At 43.3% G+C, this 18,980-nt stretch overlaps 1 protein-coding gene across 2 annotated transcripts in view; it reads left to right on the top strand.

Annotated features, from left to right (window-relative positions):
* SPTB (spectrin beta, erythrocytic) overlaps window positions 1–18,357 on the top strand; it is a 345,456-nt gene extending 327,099 nt beyond the window's left edge. For both annotated transcript variants that reach the window (XM_033951147.1, XM_033951148.1), the window contains exons 34-36: window positions 1,453–1,626; window positions 12,579–12,621; window positions 16,237–18,357. In XM_033951147.1, coding sequence (XP_033807038.1) covers window positions 1,453–1,626; window positions 12,579–12,621; window positions 16,237–16,392 — 373 coding nt within the window. In that variant the 3' untranslated portion in view covers window positions 16,393–18,357. The remainder of the gene's footprint in view (window positions 1–1,452; window positions 1,627–12,578; window positions 12,622–16,236) is intronic.
* The last annotated feature ends 623 nt before the right edge of the window (window positions 18,358–18,980 follow it).

Raw genomic sequence — 18,980 nt, 5'->3', positions numbered from 1 at the left:
ATTCCTTGAATATAGAACCTCTTTTTCTGTCCCTCACCAATAAATTATGGCTGTGTTGGGGTCTTCTTCTTTCTCTTCTCGGTAGAGTGAGTTTTTATAATATGCTTATTATCCTTTGTTGGTTATATGTATTTCAGGTTCTTTCCCTTTACTTGACCCATAAAGATGAAACAAGGTTGATTCAGTTAATTCAAGGGTTTCTTTGGGTGGGTAGGCGTGCTCGTCTGCCCTATGGACTTGCTGCTATGCCATGGTACAGAGGTGATCTGGGTCTGTTGAATTTGTGCTTTCTTGATGGTCGGTTATGACAATGCTATATTTGCTCGATGGGAAGCAAGGGGGATTCATTATTTGTATCACATGGTTGAGGAGGATGGGAGAATAAAGTCCTTTGCTCAGCTACAACAGGACTATGATCTCTCTCCCACTGATGGTTTTGCATATGCAGATTCATCATTATTTAAATTCTCTGCAGCCCCTTAATCTACAGGTTTCTACCCAAGAATTGTTATCCACTGCTTATACCTTTGGTTCCCAGCTCCTGGTTCCTCTTAAATTTCACCATCATCACTTGAAAGATGAATCCCCCTTGCTTGACCATGTTAAATCGAGGGCCGCTTAGTCCTGCGATATGCATACTGAGTTGCCTGAAGATGTGATACTGCTTGCTGTTAAGAAATTGCAGATATGTTACACTTTGGGAACAGCATTATAAGACTATATGTTTCTCCTAAGAGGGCCTTTCTTTCCCGATTTCGGAAATCAGTTGAGAGTCTTCGCTGTTGCGACCCTGAGGCGGATCTGGGACACATGATTTAGACTTGCCCTAATATTCAAGTTTACTGGGACCATGTTTTTACCTTTGTGGAACATATTTGGAAAATTACTATTCAGCGTTCTCCTCTTCTTCTATTTGGACTTCCTCCACATTATCGCTCTCATCGATGGGGAGTAACAACTTTCCTCAAGTGGACTGTATTAGTTGCTTTGAAATGTATTCTGATTAAGTGGCTGGAGGCTGAAGCTCCAGATTTTTCCCTTTGGAGATGTCGGCTGATTACTCTTCTGCAGTGGAAACGGGGAGATATCTTGGATCTTTCATCTTTGCCAGGGCACTCATTTCAGCGTACATGGGAACCCTTTTGGAACACTATGACTCCCTTGACTCGGAATCGTCTATTGAATTTCTGATTTTCCCATTTGTTTGTTAATTGTATTTGTTGTAACTTTGATTTCTTTGACCTGTTTGCTTGGCTTGATGGAGACTGGGGTGGGGGTGGGATTGTTTTGGTTTTGCAGTCTATTTGAAAAATTTGAGCCTGTATGTCTTCAGTTGAGATCTTTGTATAATCTGTACTTTTGTGCGCAATAAAAATCATTTGAAAATAAATTACCTGCATTATACTCCAATAATAATTGAAGTAACTTGTATTTTTGCCCACATAACATTAGATCCTGGAGTACTGTCTACTGTATGCTGAAGAACAGTGAGTTATCATTTTATAAGGACCCCAAGAACGCGGAGGCAGGTGTGCCTTTCCATGGGGAGGAGCCAATTCTACTTACAAATGCAATTTATGAAGTGCCTGCTGATTACAGGAAGAAGAAACACATTTTCAAGCTGACGTAAGTTTAACCTATTTCATTTAAAATATTTACAGGGGCATTTCAATATGACATCTAAATCTGATTTTGGATGTTTTAGGAAAAATGTCCAAAAATCCTGTAGAGAAAATGGCAATTCTTTTACACGCTCAAGGGGGTGGGAGGGGTCAGTGACCACTGGAAGGGGAGGGGTAAAGGGGGGTTATGCCTTAATCCTTCCAATTGTCATCTGGTCAGTTTGGGCATCTTTTTGGTACTTATTCATTATTGAATCATGTCTAACATCAAATGTCCTATTTTGTGCCCTCGACATTTTTACATTGTTCCATTATTGTAGAAAAATATCCAAATCATAGCCCCACTCTAGTCCCATACAAAACACAATTCTAACACACCCCCTTGAAATTTAGATGCACTGCAGACGATCTGCTTAGAAATGATCTCATTTCTCATATATTTTTTATATTTCAGTTTAGCTTATATTTTGATCCCCAAGGCAGTGGTTTTCAGCTCAGTTCTTGGTATGCAAATCTATCTCAGGCATATACATTGTGATTATCCTGAAAACCTGACTGGCTGGATGAGTTAAGAAGCACTGTTTATGTTTTTTGAAAGCTTCTATACTGGGGAGTCAATTCAGAGTGGTTTATATGAGTTTCTGTAAAGGTGTTACAATACAGTTAGTGTTTTCTGAGATGGTTTTCAATATAGACACATTTATACCATAATCATGCTACGTATATGTACACATTTATACCATAGTCAGTGCTGTATTTGTACATAGTTTAGAGATGTTACTATGATACTAGCACAGGTTTATGGAAAACTGCCTAGATCTGTGGAGTAGAAATTTAGAAAGGCTATCCACTTCAGATTATGTCCATTTCTCATGTATTTAAAGCAGGATCTGCTAACATTCTAAAATACATGAGAAAGGGATATCTATGTGCTGATTCTGTCCAGCATGAATATCCATTTTATAATCTGAAATGTTCAAATTTTGACTGGGGCAAAACAAGGGAGGTGGATGCCTTAATCCCTACAGTGGAAAGCTGCTCAATCAGAGCAACTGTCTGTTATCCCAGGACAAGCAGGCAGCATATTCTCACTAATGGGTGACATCACCGATGGAGCCCCAGTACGGACCACTTTAAAAGTGCATCGCCACTTTAAGTCTTTAGAAAGTTTGTGATAGCCCAATCCTTGCATGCGTGAGTGCCTTCCTGCCCAATGTAGGGCTCGCGGTCCCTCAATTTCTTAGTTTCCGCAGAGCTAAGACGCGTGTTTCAATGGCTGTTGAAATCATTTTTTCTGCTGCCTTCCCGCTCATGCAGATCTCTGACTTTTCAGTCAGTTTTTGTTTTATTTGATTTGGTTATTCTTTTTTGTAAAAAAAGAAAGTAGTAAAAATTTTTACTTTTTCTCTTTTGCGGGTCCGGCCCGGCGGGGCCTGTTCCACCACCATAGACTCGGATTTTGATTTTGCCAAGGCTGTGTTCCCTTCAATGTCCCATCCACGAACGGGTTTTAAAAAGTGCTTGCCCCATTTCTGTAACTGATTCGCACCGTTTTGTCTTCAGTGCTTGGGGCCTGCGCACTGTCCAGAGACTTGTTCCCGTTGCTCGTCGCTTCAGAAGAGGACACTTAAGACTCATCTAGCAGTGACTCCTTTTCAGCATGGGCATGGAAGGAGATTCGACATCAATCTCGGTGCCAGTAGCGCCGTCTAAATCAACACCGCAACTATCGACATCGGAAGAGCCATCTTCGGTGTCGCATGTAGTGGGTAAGCCGGCTAAGAAGCCTTCCTCCACCCCTTGGGCCCTCAGGTCTCAGTAGCAGTGAGCCAAGTCCTACCGACCTCGAGGAAATCCAAAAAGCACTCCACTCTCGACATTAGCCTCATTGCTGGAGCATAGAGCCGCACCGAAGGTACCCTTAAGCAGCAGATCAAAGAATTGCTGCAAGAGGAATTAAGGGAGCAGTTTCAAATGCTCATGCCAACTCTGCCCATGTCGACATCAACTCCCCCGGTGCCGTCCTGGTCTGAGCTCTCGACACCAGTTGCACCTATTCAAGAGTCTCCATCGGTGCCACCGCTTCTTGTTAAGGGACCGACACCGAAGACTCGTTGACATCTGTCCTCTTCCATGCAAACATCCCTTGAGATGATGTTGGTGCAGTCTGGAAAAGCATTGCGAAAATCAAAGCATTTGGAGTCTTCAGCACCGCCTGGTCGGCACCGACCCCGAACTACTCGAGATTTGGATCTATGGGGGGATTCAGAGCAGGAACTACCTTCTGAGGATGAGGGTTCTTCAGAAGATGATTCTACTTGACATTCTTCTCAAGAGGTTGCTTTACCATCTGAGAAATCATCTTTTGCCAAGTTTCTCAGGGAGATGTCTGAGACATTATCCATCCCCTTGGAGGCTGACTCTTTGAAATCTAAACAATTCCTGGATGCCTTGGACTATGATCAGCCACCTAAGGAACTTCTCAAGCTTTCTTCAGTCTTCACGAGGGAAGACACAACCAACATTCCGGAACCCAAAGAAATCGTAAATGGAGATCAGGATGATAAGCTGGTCCAACTAGAGGTAAGCCAAGAGAATGTCCTCAGGCAGATAGACAGGCTAAAGGGCGACAAATCGCCAGGTCCGGACGGCATTCACCCAAGGGTACTCAAGGAACTAAGGAACGAAATAGCAGAGCCACTTCGATAAATATGCAACCTATCGTTAAAAACTGGAGAGATCCCGGAGGACTGGAAAATAACAAATGTCACGCCCATCTTCAAGAAAGGTTCAAGGGGTGACCCAGGAAACTACAGGCCGGTGAGCTTGACCTCGGTCCCGGGAAAGATGATGGAAGCGCTGATTAAGGACAGCATCTGTGAACACATCGAAAACAATGGACAGCTAAAGTCGAGTCAGCATGGCTTCTGCAAGGATAGGTCATGCCTCACAAACTTATTGTACTTCTTTGAGGGGGTAAACAGCCAGGTGGATAAAGGGGAATCCATAGACATCATTTACCTTGACTTCCAAAAAGCCTTCGACAAGGTACCACACGAAAGACTGCTTAAGAAGCTATGGAACCACGGGGTGCAAGGGGAGGTCCACCGATGGATCAAAAACTGGCTGGCAGACAGGAAACAGAGGGTTGGAGTAAAGGGCCATTACTCAGACTGGCAATGGGTCACGAGCGGAGTTCCGCAGGGGTCGGTGCTGGGACCGCTCCTGTTCAATATATTCATTAACGACCTGGAGGCGGGAACAAAATGTGAGGTCATTAAATTTGCGGATGACACCAAACTATACAGCAGGGTTATAACCATGGCAGACTGCGAAGATCTCCAAAAGGATCTGACGACACTGGAAGAGTGGGCCAAAAAGTGGCAAATGAGCTTCAACATAGGGAAATGCAAGGTCATGCATATAGGGAAAAAGAACCCGATGTTCACTTACAAAATGGGGGGATCACTGCTAGGGGTAAGTAACCTTGAAAGAGACCTGGGAGTGATGGTAGACACAACATTGAAGGCGTCGGCACAGTGCGCCACAGCCTCAAGGAAAGCAAACAAAATGTTGGGTATCATTAAAAAGGGTATCACGACCAGGACAAAGGAAGTCATCCTGCCACTGTATCGTGCAATGGTGTGCCCGTATCTGGAATATTGTGTCCAGTACTGGTCACCGTTCCTCAAGAAGGACATGGCAGTACTTGAGGGAGTCCAGAGAAGAGCAACTAAGCTGATAAAGGGTATGGAAAATCTCTCATATACTGACAGACTAAAAAAGTTGGGGCTGTTCTCCCTGGAGAAGCGGAGACTTAGAGGAGACATGATAGAAACCTTCAAGATCCTGAAGGGCATAGAAAAAGTAGACAGGGACAGATTTTTCAAATTATGGGGAACCACAAGTACAAGGGGGCACTCGGAGAAATTGAAAGGGGACAGGTTTAGAGCAAACGCTAGGAAGTTCTTTTTCACCCAGAGGGTGGTGGATACATGGAATGCGCTTCCTGAGGCTGTGGTAGGCAGGAGCACATTACAGGGCTTCAAAGAAGGTTTGGATAGGTTCCTAGAGGACAAAGGGATTGAGGGGTACAGATAGGAGTAGAGGTAGGTTATAGGGATAGGAGTAGAGGTAGGTTATAGAAATAGTCAGGGACCACTGCTCAGGAAATAGGCCTGATGGGCCGCCGCGGGAGCGGACTGCTGGGCGAGATGGACCTCTGGTCTGCCTCAGCGGAGGCAACTTCTTATGTTCTTATGTTCTTTCCATTCATGATATCCTACAGGAAACTTTTTACAAAAACTTGGAAATGCCACTTACTATCCCAGTGGCTCCTCGCAAGTTAGACTCCCTTTATCGAATGGTTCCTATTCCAGGTTTTGATAAACCACAGCTTCCACATGAGTCTCTCCTGGTAGAGTCTACACTAAAAAAATCTTCGGGGGCTAGTGTTTATGCCTCAGTACCCCCTGGCAGAGAGGGCAAGGCTATGGACCAGTTTGGCAAACATCTATATGAAAATGCCATGTTAGCCAACCAGTCTGGCAACTACACTTTTTCATTTTTCTCTGACTTGCTCCAGCTCCGCAAGTACATGGTGAGATCCACCTATGATACTTTTGAGCTAATTTCACATGCTGCGGCAATGTCAGTTGTTATGAGACGTCTAGCCTGGCTTCGGGTGTCTGAGCTAGATGTCAACCATCAAGATAGGCTAGCGAATGCACCTTGTTTGGGGGAATACCTTTTTGGTGCTTCTATGGACACAACTACACAGAAGTTGTCTTCCCACAAGACCAGGTGGGACACTCTGGTCAAGCCCACCTTCTCATCCTTTCAGACCACAATCTTCATATCAAAGACGGTTTGCTGTGAAACCTATGGCCCCAGATGAGCCTCAACCTAGATGACAGAGGCAGCAACAACCACGTCAACAACAGCAAAAACAACAGGCTGCCCCTCAAAAACCAACCAGCCTTTTTGACGTGTTCATTCAGAGCATAGCCAATATCAACATTCTACAGTCTCTGCCTCAGCCCATCGGAGGCCGTCTTTAGTTTTTCATTGCTCGCTGGAAGCTCATAACATCAGACCTCTGGGTCCAGACCATCATCCGTCAGCGTTACTCGCTCAATTTTCATATCCTGCCACCAGACAATCCTCCAAGAGAGTCTGCTTTGGACCCTGCACAGTTCTCTCTTCTTCTGCAGGAGCTTCAATCCCTTCTCCTGCTGAATGCCATCGAGGAAGTTCCCTCAATCAGCAGAAGCAGGGATTCTACTCCCATTACTTCTTAGTTCCCAAGAAGACATGGGGACTGAGACCCATCCTGGATCTCAGAGCTCTCAACAAATTTCTAGTCAAGGAGAAATTCAGGATGCTCTCCCTTGCCCTGCTTTATCCTCTCCTCAATCAGAACGACTGGCTATACTCTCTGGATCTCAAGGAAGCCAATTCATCAGGCTTCCAGGAAGTATCTCTGTTTCCAAATCAATTGCTGTCATTACCAATACAAGGTTCTTCCCTTTGGCCTGGCATCTTCTCCCAGTCTTCATGCCTGATTGTAGTGGCCGCATCTCTCCAATCACACAGCCTTCAAGTCTTTCCTTATCTGGACGACTGGTTGATCAAGGCTGTATCCTCTCCGGAAGTGATCCAAGCAACAACTCAGACCATTTCTTTTCTTCAAGTTCTAGGATTCGAAGTCAACTTTCCCAAATCACATCTCTTCCAACTCAACGTCTGCAGTTCATTGGGGCAATCCTAGACATAACTCTCATGAGAGCATTTCTTCTTCCAAATCATCTTCAGACTCTCATACGCCTTTGTCAGCAACTGCTTCCTCTTTAATCCATCTCTGCCAGACACATGATGGTTCTTCTAGGCCACTTGGCTTCTACTGTCCATGTCACACCACTGGCAAGGCTACACCTTCATACTTCATACCCTTTCCTCTCAGTAGTCTCAAGTGATGGATCGTCTCTCACAGCATATATCTGTGACATCATCTCTTCTGCAGTCGCTTCAATGGTGGATGACTTCTTCCAATCTATCCAGAGGTCTTCTTTTTCACTTAGCCCCTCATCGCAAGGTCATCATGCCGGCGCATCTCTTTATGCTGGGGGGGGGGGGGGGGCGCATTTGGACGATCTTCAGACTCAGGGTCTTTGGACCGCCAGGGAACGGAAATTTCACATCAATTTCTTAGAGCTCAGAGCAATGTTTTATGCACTCAAGGCCTTCTATCATCTTCTCTGCCCCCGTCCTCCTTCTTCGCACAGACAGTCAAGTAGCGATATACTACATCAACAAGCAAGGAGGCATGGGGTCTCTCCTGTTGTGTCAGGAAGCCCCAAAAATCTGGACTTGGGCAACAGTTCGCAATCTGTTCTTGAAAGCTGTCTACATTCGAGGGGAGAAGAATTCCTTAGCAGACAACCTTAGCAGCCTCACGAATGGACTATCAACTCTGCAACTCTCCAGACCATCTTTGCTCAATGGGGCACTCCATAAGTGGACTTGTTTGCGGCTCCTCACCAGTTGCCCCAATTTTGTTCCAGGCTTTACTCTCCTCTCCATCTGGAGGCTGATGCTTTTGTCCTGGACTGGATGGGCATGTTTCTATATGCATTCCCTCCAATTCTTCTCAAGTTGAGAACTCTGTTCATGCTCAAAAGAGAAGCAACCACTATGATTCTCATTGCTCCACGGTGGCCCAGACAACATTGGTTCTCCCATCTACTTCAGCTCAGTTCCAGGGAGCCCATTCCTCTTCCAATGTTTCCTACTCTGCTCACTCAGAATCAGGAATCCCTTCTGCATCCCAACCTGCAATTACTACACCTGACAGCTTGGTTTCTCTCGGACTGAGCTCTTCTGAATTACGTCTCTTTCAGCCTATTCGACATATTATTGACGCCTCCAGGAAACCAGCCACTCAGCAATGTTACCATCAAAAGTGGACTAGGTTTTCTTCCTAGTGTCTACTTCATCATCATGATCCAACTTCCTTGGCAGTGGAGTTGGATTATTTACTTTCTCTGTCTGACTCTGGACTTAAATCTACATCTCTCAGAGTCCATCTTAGTGCTATTACAGCTTTTCACATGCCAGTCGAGGGAAAACCTCTTACTGCTCATCCTTTGGTCTCCAGGTTCATGAAGGGGTTTTCAATGATAAACCACTTCTCAAGCCTCCACCTGTCGTCTGGGACCTTAATGTGGTTCTTTCTTGTCTGATGAAGCCACCATTTGAACCAATGGCTTCAGCTCATCTTAAATTTCTTACCTGGAAAGTAGTCTTTCATATTGCACTCACCTCTGCCAGGAGGGTCAGTGAGTTACAAGCACTAGTAGCAGATCCACCTTTCACAGTTTTCCATCATGATAAGGTGGTTCTGCGTACACATCCAAAGTTTCTTTCAAAAGTTGTCTCTGACTTTCATCTCAATCAGTCGATTGTCCTACCAGTATTTTTTCCTAGGTCTCAGTCTCTACCTAGAGAAGCAGCCTTGCATACTTTGGACTGTAAACGAGCTTTGGTTTATTAACTTGATTACAGAAAGCCTCACAGAACTTCTCCTCAACTCTTCATCTCATTTAATCCAAACAAGTTTGGGCATCCTGTTTCTAAGAGAACAATTTCCAACTGGCTTGCTGCCTGCATCTCGTTCTGCTATGCTCAGACCGGACTGGCATTGGAGAGCCATGTCACAGCGCATAAAGTTTGAGCTATGGCAGCTTCTGTTGCTTTCCTCAGAGCTACTCCTGTTAAGGAAATCTGTAAAGCTTCTACCTGGTCCTCAGTTCATATCTTCACTTCTCACTACTGTCTGGAGTCATTCTCCAGAAGGGATGGGCACTTCGGCCAATCTGTATTACAAAATTTATTTTCCTAACGGCCAACTCTCCCACCATCCCATTCTGTTAGCTTGGAGGTCACCCATCAGTGAGAATATGCTGCCTGCTTGTTCTGGGATAAAGCACAGTTACTTACCATAACAGGTGTTATCTAGGGACAGCAGGCAGATATTCTCACAACCCACCCACCTCCCCAGGTTGGCTTCTTAGCTGGCTTATGTTAACTGAGGGACCGCATGCCCTACATCGGGCGGGAAGGCACTAGCGCATGCACAGTTTGGTTTGGTTTGGTTTGGTTTGGTTTTAAAGACTTAAAGTGGTGATGCACTTTTAAAGTGGTCTGTACCGGGGCTCCTTTGGTGACATCACCCATTAATGAGAATATCTGCCAGCAGTTCCTGGATATCACCTGTTACGGTAAGTAAATGTGCTTTATCTGAATATGCCGTGCCTCGTTTTTCCCTCTAAAGTTTCTTCCTGGTCACAGGACTAGGAAATGATGTCAAAGGGAGAGCCGAGGCTAGCGCGGGCAGCAGGTTCGAGATGCTACTCGCACTGGCAAAGTTAAAAAGGTACAGTGGAAGGGGGTGCATGTAGTGGGGGGCAGGGAAGGGGCAGGGAGATGGAATAGAAGGCAGAGGCGCCACTGCCCCAGGCGCCTCCCAACCTCGCTACGCCATATGGATGTGCTATGCAGATGTTTAGACTTCCAAAACACAAGCAGAACTTCTAAAATAAGTGGATAAGGAGCCCAACTCAGATTTCAAACATTAGAGTGGAGGGGTGGCCTAATGGTTAGAGCTGCTGCTGCCTCAGCACCCTGAGGTTGTACGTTCAATCCTAGCCTGCTCTTTGTGACCCTGGGCAAGTCATTTGGCATTCTATTGTACCAAGTACTATGGTTAGATTGTGAGCGTGCTAGGCAGATAGGGAAAATGCTTAAGAGTAACTTATTATTATTCAATGTATTGTAAACTACATTGGGTGAATCTCTTTATGAAAAGGCAGTTAATAAATATAAATACATTTTCTCCTGGGATGTAAATAGAGAAAGAAAAACTGATATCTTAAAGATACAGTATTTGCCGGCGTATAAGACGACTTTTCAGTACCTTAAAATCCTCCCCAAAGTCGGGGGTCGTCTTATACGCCGGGTACTGTTTACATGCCCTTACTTTACATGCCCTAACATCTCCTTCCTTACCTCCTTACGGTGCTTACGGTACTAGTAAACCTGCCGGGACATCAACGGGGCCATGGCGGGACATCAGTGTGACAAGGGTGCCAGCTCCTTCATCCTGTGCAGCGGGAAGCAGCGGCGCTCTGGCCCCACCCCTTTTCTCTTTACTACGTCTCTCGCACATGCAGCCGTGTGTGGAGTCTAGCCCTTAAGGAAGTTGCGGGGGCGAACAGGAGGCTTTTGAAGGCTTTTAAAGGGAAACTGTCATGCCAGCAAACTTGCTAGGGACTTGCCCGGCACTTGCTCTCTCCCTCTATGTGTTATCTTCCTTCTATCATTGACAGTTTCAGTATGGTTAACAGTTTAGAAAACAAATAGCATGGCAGCTCCCATGGGTTTATTGTTCTATTCAGCTTTAGTGAATTAATTAAAATTGTTGAAATAAATTCTGATGTTCTTTTAAGTTTTATTTGTTGTGCAGAAGGTGTGCGGAAGAAGGGGTAGTCTTATATGGCGAGTATATAACAAACTCTATATTTTAACTGTAAAAGTTGGGGGGTCGTCTTATACGCCCAGTCGTCTTATACGCCGGCAAATACGATATATATATATTTTTTCCAATTCTATATTATTTTCTTTTTTTATTTTATAATTCTTTATTCATTTTTGTATGTTACAACAAGTGTATCAATTAAACTCATATAAAACTTAAAGATACACACTTGATTAACTCACATATTAGCATCAAATTTAACATTTCATTAGGAAATTAGTATTCTATAATGTTAAAATATTATGTAAGAAATCTAAATTTATATCATTCTTATTGAATATAATAATCCCCCATCCCCTCCTCCCTCCCAATTCAATAATACATAAAATCATCTTTATTGTGAATTCATTCAAATATTGATATATTATGTAATAATCAGAAATAAAATCCCACCCCTTTTCCCCTTTTCAATACTTACAGTAAGTGTCACATTAAATACAAACATTTTTATCCATATCTCACACTTAATAATCTTATAATATCCATTTCAGAATTATATCCCCCTCCCCCCTAAACAATCACAATATCCATACATAAAATATCTATAATCACCCCATATCAGTTATTCAAAATTCCATCCCCCCACCTCCCCCACCCGGATGTGCATATTTAAAGGGAAAAACACTATTTAAGCATTACAATATTTTACTAATGGCTCCCAAATCTCCTGAAACCTCTTAAAATTCCCTTTCTGAATAGCCAATGTCCTTTCCAAAAACTGGTCTTAGAGATATTTGGAGTATTGAGATTAAGCACCAAATTTCTGCGTCTCAATGGTCAAGAATTTGGACTTGGAGGATGAGATGTACAATGTCGGCATCTATGAAACAAACATGGTTTTTTCTGTTACATAGAATATTGTGGACCCCAGTTCGTTTACAAAAGTTAGATAGCTCTAAGTCAAATAGATGTTGGCATTGTCATCTCGAAGCAGGGACTTTAGATCATTTATTGTTCTATTGTCCGTTTATTTTGCCATTTTGGAATTCAATATGGGGCCAAATTAATTGTCTGTTGGAAAATCCAGTGGCATTGTCCTATGATACGATATTATTTGGCATAGTCATGAGGGCTAAAAGCCAAATATCATCTAAAAACAACAGGCTTTTATTAATAATGACAGGAGTCGCCATACAACAAATTACAAGCAATTGGAAGAATTGGATAAGGCTTAATTATAGTTTTTGGTGGAATTCACTGTTTCATATGTACAAAATGGAAAGGACATTGGCTATTCAGAAAGATATATATTTTTAATAGATTTTAATTTATTTAAAATGTTTGTGATGGTATTGCTACTTGAAATTACAGGAAAATAAATGTGTATTGATATAAACAAGAAAATACGTTTTGTTTTTTAGGCTTAATAATGGCAATGAATGGCTCTTTCATGGTAAAGATGAGGTAGGTACAGCCGCTATAGGGAAAAGCTAAAGTTTAACAAATACAGAGCATCTAGTTGCACACAGGGAGCACACAGTTAATTAAAACATGCTTACATTAATGCCATTATGGTATAGGGAAGTCAATAAGCTCCCAGTGCATGTTGGATATGACTCCTTTTGAACCTGGACCTTCTGGTTCCCAGCCTGCTGCTATAACCATTAGGCTACTCCTCTGCTCCAATGATTGACCTACCATACTAAAATAGAAACACATCAGAGAGAGAGAACAGCTAATAAATTCTGTTGTCTGCATACCTGTCCTTCAGAATACCTTAAGCAAAGCTAGTACAAACCAACAGTTTTACACTATATTGTAAAATCATTCCATCTGCCCTTGTTTACAAGTAGAGAGACAAAAATCATTAATAGCTGTGTCCAAATAATAATGGAAAATGTCATTACTATTAAATATCAAGAAATTAATACAAAGGGCATTTATTCCAAATCAAGTAATATTTGATGATAAAAACCAGTTTACAACTGTGCTTGTCACTAGTCCCCTCTTCTACGAAACCGCACTAGTGGTTTTTAGTGTGGGGAGCCCCGCTGAATGGCCTGCGAACTCAATGAGCATCGGGAGCAGTGTGGGCAGTGCAGCTCTCTGCGCTAAAAACTGCTAGTGTGGTTTCGTAGAAGAGGGGGTAGGTGTTTGTACAGTTATTAACACATATTACTGTAAATTATTATATCCAGGGTCAGTGCTAGAAATGATGGGGCCCAGGGTGGACACTATTGAGTGGGCCCAAAAGCTTGTTTGCAGGCTGTCTCTTTTTCAGGGAGGTTTGGGGCCCCCATGACATGGGGCCCAGGGCAGTTGCCCTTTTGACCCATCCCTAATGCTGGCCCTGGTTATATTACAGCTACATTACAGCTGATAGAGTTTTACCATGAGGCTGATGTTCTAGAATGTGCAGAATTTTGTACAAAAGTAGTAACTTTCAGCTTTCTACTAAGACTTGTTAGCAAATGAGTCCAGTAGAACACTTGCGGTCTCTTTGCCTCTCACCCCCCAAAAAAATCTTTTAAAAAACATGTTATGCTGTGATTTTTTTAAGCACAACTTTAAAAAAAACCAAAAATGACTTGCTTTGAATGCTTCTGCATTGCAACAGCTTATCGTTAATGAATTTGCATAAACATTCATACATAATATAATGCGAGTGACATTTTACCTTGAGTACTGGCTAAACTGTGCACCGAGTTTCACAAATGTCTTACATATGTAAAAATGCACAAAAGCCTGAAACCCTGGTGTGTTTGCATGTTCTTATGTTCTTATGTATTTTTACATGAGTAGCCTGTGAAAATCTGCAGACTGTAGACATTGGCTCGTAGCTATTTCCTGAGTGAATTTGATTAGTTCTTGCTCATGGATGAACTTGTTTTCTTGGCACCTAGGACTTCCGTAGATAGAGGGTAATTTTATAAAGCTGTGTATACTTAGAGGGGCATAATCAAAAAAACCGTCTAAGTCCCTTTTTGGCCTAAGGCCTTAAATGTTGAAAGCAGAAGCAGGGAAAGTGTCCATAACCAGGTTGGGCCCATGTGCCTAAGGCCCCGCCCACAGGAAGGGCCTAAGGCTCCTGGGCCTATTCTGATTGGCCCAGGCGCCTCAGGCCCCACCTGTGGGCGGGGTTTCTGCCGCCTGGGCCAATCCAGCCCAATTCTGGACCCGACTGGCCTGCCGGACGGGCGGGCTTGGCACCCGTCCATCTGGCCAATGTTAAAGGTACAGGTAAGGGGTGGGGTGGGGTGGGGGGGTCGGTCGGGGGGTTGCGGGTCAGCAGGGGGGGGCGAGCAGGGGTTCTGGGGGGGGCGGTCGTTGGGGGGAGGGGGGCTGTGTCGAGGGCAGGAGGACCTGGGATCCCTCCTGCCGATATTGTAGTGGGGGGTGGGGGTTAGGGAATTGCCGGGGCCAGGAGGGCTTGGGCTCTCTCCTGGCCCGTTCGTGTCAGAGGGGAGGTCGCCGGAGCCTGGAGGGCTTGGGCTCCCTCCTGGCCATATCGAGTCAGGGGGGGGCACGATCGCCGGGGCAAGAGGGCTTGAGCTCCCTCTTGCCCCGATGTCATCAGGGGGGTCGCGGTTCGACGGGGCAAGAGGGCTTGGGCTCCCTCTTGCCCCGATGTCATCGGGGGGGTTGCGGTTCAACGGGGCAAGAGAGCTTGGGCTCCCTCTTGCCCCGATATCGTCGGGGGGGTGATGTATCGTGGCAGGAGAGATTGGCCATCTCTCCTGCCGTGATGCGATCACTCCTGTACCCGAACTGCCACAACCCACGGCAGGAGAGATTGGGCATCTCTCCTGCCGTGGGTCGCGGCAGTTCGGATAGAGGGGTGATCGCATCGTGGTAGGGGAGATGAGGCATCTCTCCTGCCGTGATGGTTGTGGTGGGTAGTTTGCCGGGCTGCTGAACTGATCGCGCCAGCGGCCATCAGCTCAGCGGCCCCTTTTTCGGCACTTAGACCTGGTTTGATTTCGTCTACGTCAAAAAGGTATAAGTGCCGAGTAGGCAACCTGTCAAATGTTTTGGTTATATGTGTTGTATGCCTAGGTGTAGGTCGGCCTACTTCCCACCCTTTCCCTCCTCTAAACACGCCTCTTTTCTCTCTGTGCGTCTAGAGGCAGAGGAAAGGCCTATGCTGTTTTTAGATACGTCTAAAAACCAGCTTTGGTTATGGGTACTTGGACGATCAGGCTTTTTGATCGTCCAAGTAGCCATTTAGGACACTTTTTAGACGTTTCTTTTTTTGATTATGAACCCCTTAATGTACATTTTCATGTGCCATTATATACCTATTTTATAAAGTCAAATATGAACCTACTGAGCTGGCCAGCAACTGATAATCAGTGGCACTTAAGTGGGTCTTGCTGCTGAATATCACCACTAACCAACCATTTCTTAACCGATTACGTTAGGGGCAGTCTGGGGATAGAGTTTGGGTAGAGCCACAACTTAGCCAGTTAGCGGCAATATTCAGTCCTCCAACTGACTAAGCACATAAAGTTAGGACAGCAAAAAGGCTGTCTTAACATTATATGTCAAGTAAACTGAGCACTGGTCTGAATACTTGCCTGTGTCCAGTTAACTGCCAGATCAGTATATTCAATGCTATGAACCATGCATGCCTTAGCACTGAATATCCAGGATTAGGTCAGTCTACAGATGTGAGCAGCTTACAAGCTGCTTACTGTCATAGGCTGAATATTACCTCCAATTTGCTTAAGTGTGGACTACATTCATACTCTACACATCCACAGAGAAAGTACAGACCATGAAACACACATGTAAACCTTCATGCTAGCTGGTAATTTATAAAAATTATTTTGTGTAAATGACCATAATTCTAATATTTACACAAATTCTTAGTACCAAAATCTAGATGGCTCCTTATAAAATTACCCCTGAAGTATTCCATAATGCCATAGAACTTGATAACTCAACTTAAGTTTCTGGCAGCCATTTTTCCCCACAATTAGCTAATAAATAACTTGAAAAAAGTGTTTCCTCATGAAATAGGGATTCCTTGATATACATTAATAGATTCTTTTCTTCTCTTTGTATTCGCTGGCATAGGAGGAGATGTACACCTGGATTCAAGCATTGACAACAGCAATAACAGAATCGCAGTCTAAAAGGTCCCACAGTCTACCTCTGCCTTCTACCTCTAAGGCAGACACGAGCCCGGGCAGGAAAGAAAAGAGATTCAGTTTATTTTCTAAAAAGAAATAGCATGAATACAAAAATGTGCTTTTCAGTCCTGGAATGGCTATCAGCGCTAAGTACAGACACTCAGGGCCCTGTTTCATACACAGTTATAGCATTAGTTGAATAAGATTTTTTCACCATTTAGCAGAGCATAACATCCTTAACCATTTGGAATGGCTTCATGCTTATGCAGTGAAGTGTCGGAGAAGTTGGGAAAGTGTCAGGGGCCTAAAAATGCATGCATCAATCCATATATATAGCATCAGAGATGTGAACTGGATATCAGAGATATTGTAGGAAACTACTGACCACAAAACCTAAAAATGCCCATCAGTGAGTTGGATTTCTTATATTTGCAAGAAGAAATCATTATTACATTCTACAAGTATGTTTTTGAACTTAGTGGACAATAGTTTCCCATATCCTGAAATGTTCACTATATTTACCTCACCTCGCCTCACCTCTTTTAAATGTGTTACACTTTCCCTAAGTCCTTTCACTGCCAAGGAAACTACATTTATTCACATAATCTTCCTCTACATTATTTCTCTCTTTATTCCTGTCTGTCATCCAGATATTATGACAATTTTATAACACAAAATTATTTTTGGAGTCCTTGCAGAGGTAGCAGGAACTCTTCTACAACTGAAGGACCATCCATAAAAAATTCTAAGTGAAGAAAGTGAAATGCACGGTGCAGACCAGGAGAGTTCCATCCATTCAGACTTGAACATTGTGTTCCCAACAGGAAGAATGATATAAATGTAGTGAGAGTTGAATGAAAAGTAATGCCTCTACCTATAGGAGCCAATTTTTCAAAATTATTGGGGGGCGCTAAACCCGATAAAAATTACCTCTCCCTGGACACAGTCAAAGAGTTTGTTCAATATTAGGGGTGCTCAAACACCCAAGGCACTCAAGAGCTGGCTCCTATGCCTCTACCTCCATACCTTTTGTTTAAATGAAGATATTGTAATGAATAAAAAAAAAAAACATAGTTGTCACCATTTGCCACACATTTCTGCCATATTTAGGAATATCTTGCTAAAAAACCAACATTATAGTGAATTATATATTTCCAGCATAAAATGAAGAAGGTGCTTGTGGTCTCATGTTTCACACTCCAGTTCCTGCTCACTCCTATCAATTTAATTTTTGGATGATCAGCTTATAGAAGCAATGGACATGTTTTTGAAGGCAGTTGTAAAAAAACTGCACATTTTTTATCTTCATCCAACTAGGCACAGTCCTTTCCACCTCTTCATTCAAGTTGAACAGATATTCCCAAAGGTATTAATTCAGTTTTGGAAATTATATGGTGCCAAGTCTGAAATTATTTCACACTACGATGCTTAATCACACTGAGAGGTGCCCACTGCACGTTTCCATTTCACAAGCCGTAACAAAACAGCCTCTTCACTGACACCTCTTGCCAACCAAGATGAAAGAAGAGATTTCAAAGAACAAATGAACAGGTGTTGGGTGTCACTGCTGCCAACTGTTGATGAATTATGGAGGTGGAAGCATTACTTTTCATTTGACCCTCATATTTATGAAGTAGGAGTGTTTGAGCAGAGAAAACTGAAATAGGAAAGGCAGAAAAGCACTGAGCAGAAATATTTTTTAACCAGTCTTTAATGTTTATGTTTTCAGACGTTTTTGCATTCATATAAGTTGTTTTTGGGTTTGTTTTTTTATTCTCCCTTTAGGGAGGGAAGAAGAATATTGCTTCAATCTGTAATTATTACTACATAGAATAGGAGCAACTGGTGTCATGTCCAAGGACTGTACCACCACCACGTTGGTCCAGCTGATCTCTTATTTTATTCTTTACTGCATTAGTAATTTTTGTCACCCTGATGCAGCTTTTTTTATACTTCTAGCAATTAGTAGAACAATGTCCAGTATCTGTAAAAATTATATTTGAAGAAGAGATTTTTATTTGGTGCTATTCCAGAAAAAAATGTAAATAAAAATGCAACAAAAATATATTTCTATCTAAAGTCACTGCGGAATTTATAAGGCCATGAAATTGCACTTCCTGTTTTAGCTTAGTGGCTCAGTAGTACTGCTATGAAATTTCACACAGTTCAAATCCCAGCTGTGAATGCTGCAAAGACAGCAAAAAGGCCTTTAAATGGAAATGACCTAACAGTAGTACAGTGAGACTTTCCCTTGGGTGCCAGTACCATTTTGAATCCCATTGGCAACTGGGGATCACTCCTGCCCAACCCCTCTAGAAATCAGGGGTGTTGGGAAGTTGGCTTGGGGTGGGGGAAGGCACTTTGTGACTGTGGGTGTTCTTGATTGTGGAGGATATCATTGGAAGGAATTGACCTCAAGGTGTGGTGCTATCTTCTGAGGGGAAGGGGGGGAGGCAGCTTCTCTTGGGAAGTAATGGCCCCTCTAAGAAGCAGCCTAGGAACATTGGACTGTGTGGCCTGATACTCCTAGAATGGGAAAATAATCCCAGGTTTTTGCTTGCATTATTTTTCCAGCTATAATGGAATTTACATAATAATGAGGCATTTTGTATGCTTTGCATCTCATTTCTATATAACTTTCAGTAAAATTAAATACCCTGTGGTACAGTGATATAACTTACATTAATG

The sequence above is a fragment of the Geotrypetes seraphini genome, chromosome 7 (assembly GCF_902459505.1).
Source record: "Geotrypetes seraphini chromosome 7, aGeoSer1.1, whole genome shotgun sequence".
In the NCBI taxonomy this organism is placed as follows: domain Eukaryota; kingdom Metazoa; phylum Chordata; class Amphibia; order Gymnophiona; family Dermophiidae; genus Geotrypetes; species Geotrypetes seraphini.
The sequence above is the reverse complement of the archived record's forward strand: the minus strand, read 5'-3'. Positions and strand labels throughout refer to the sequence as shown.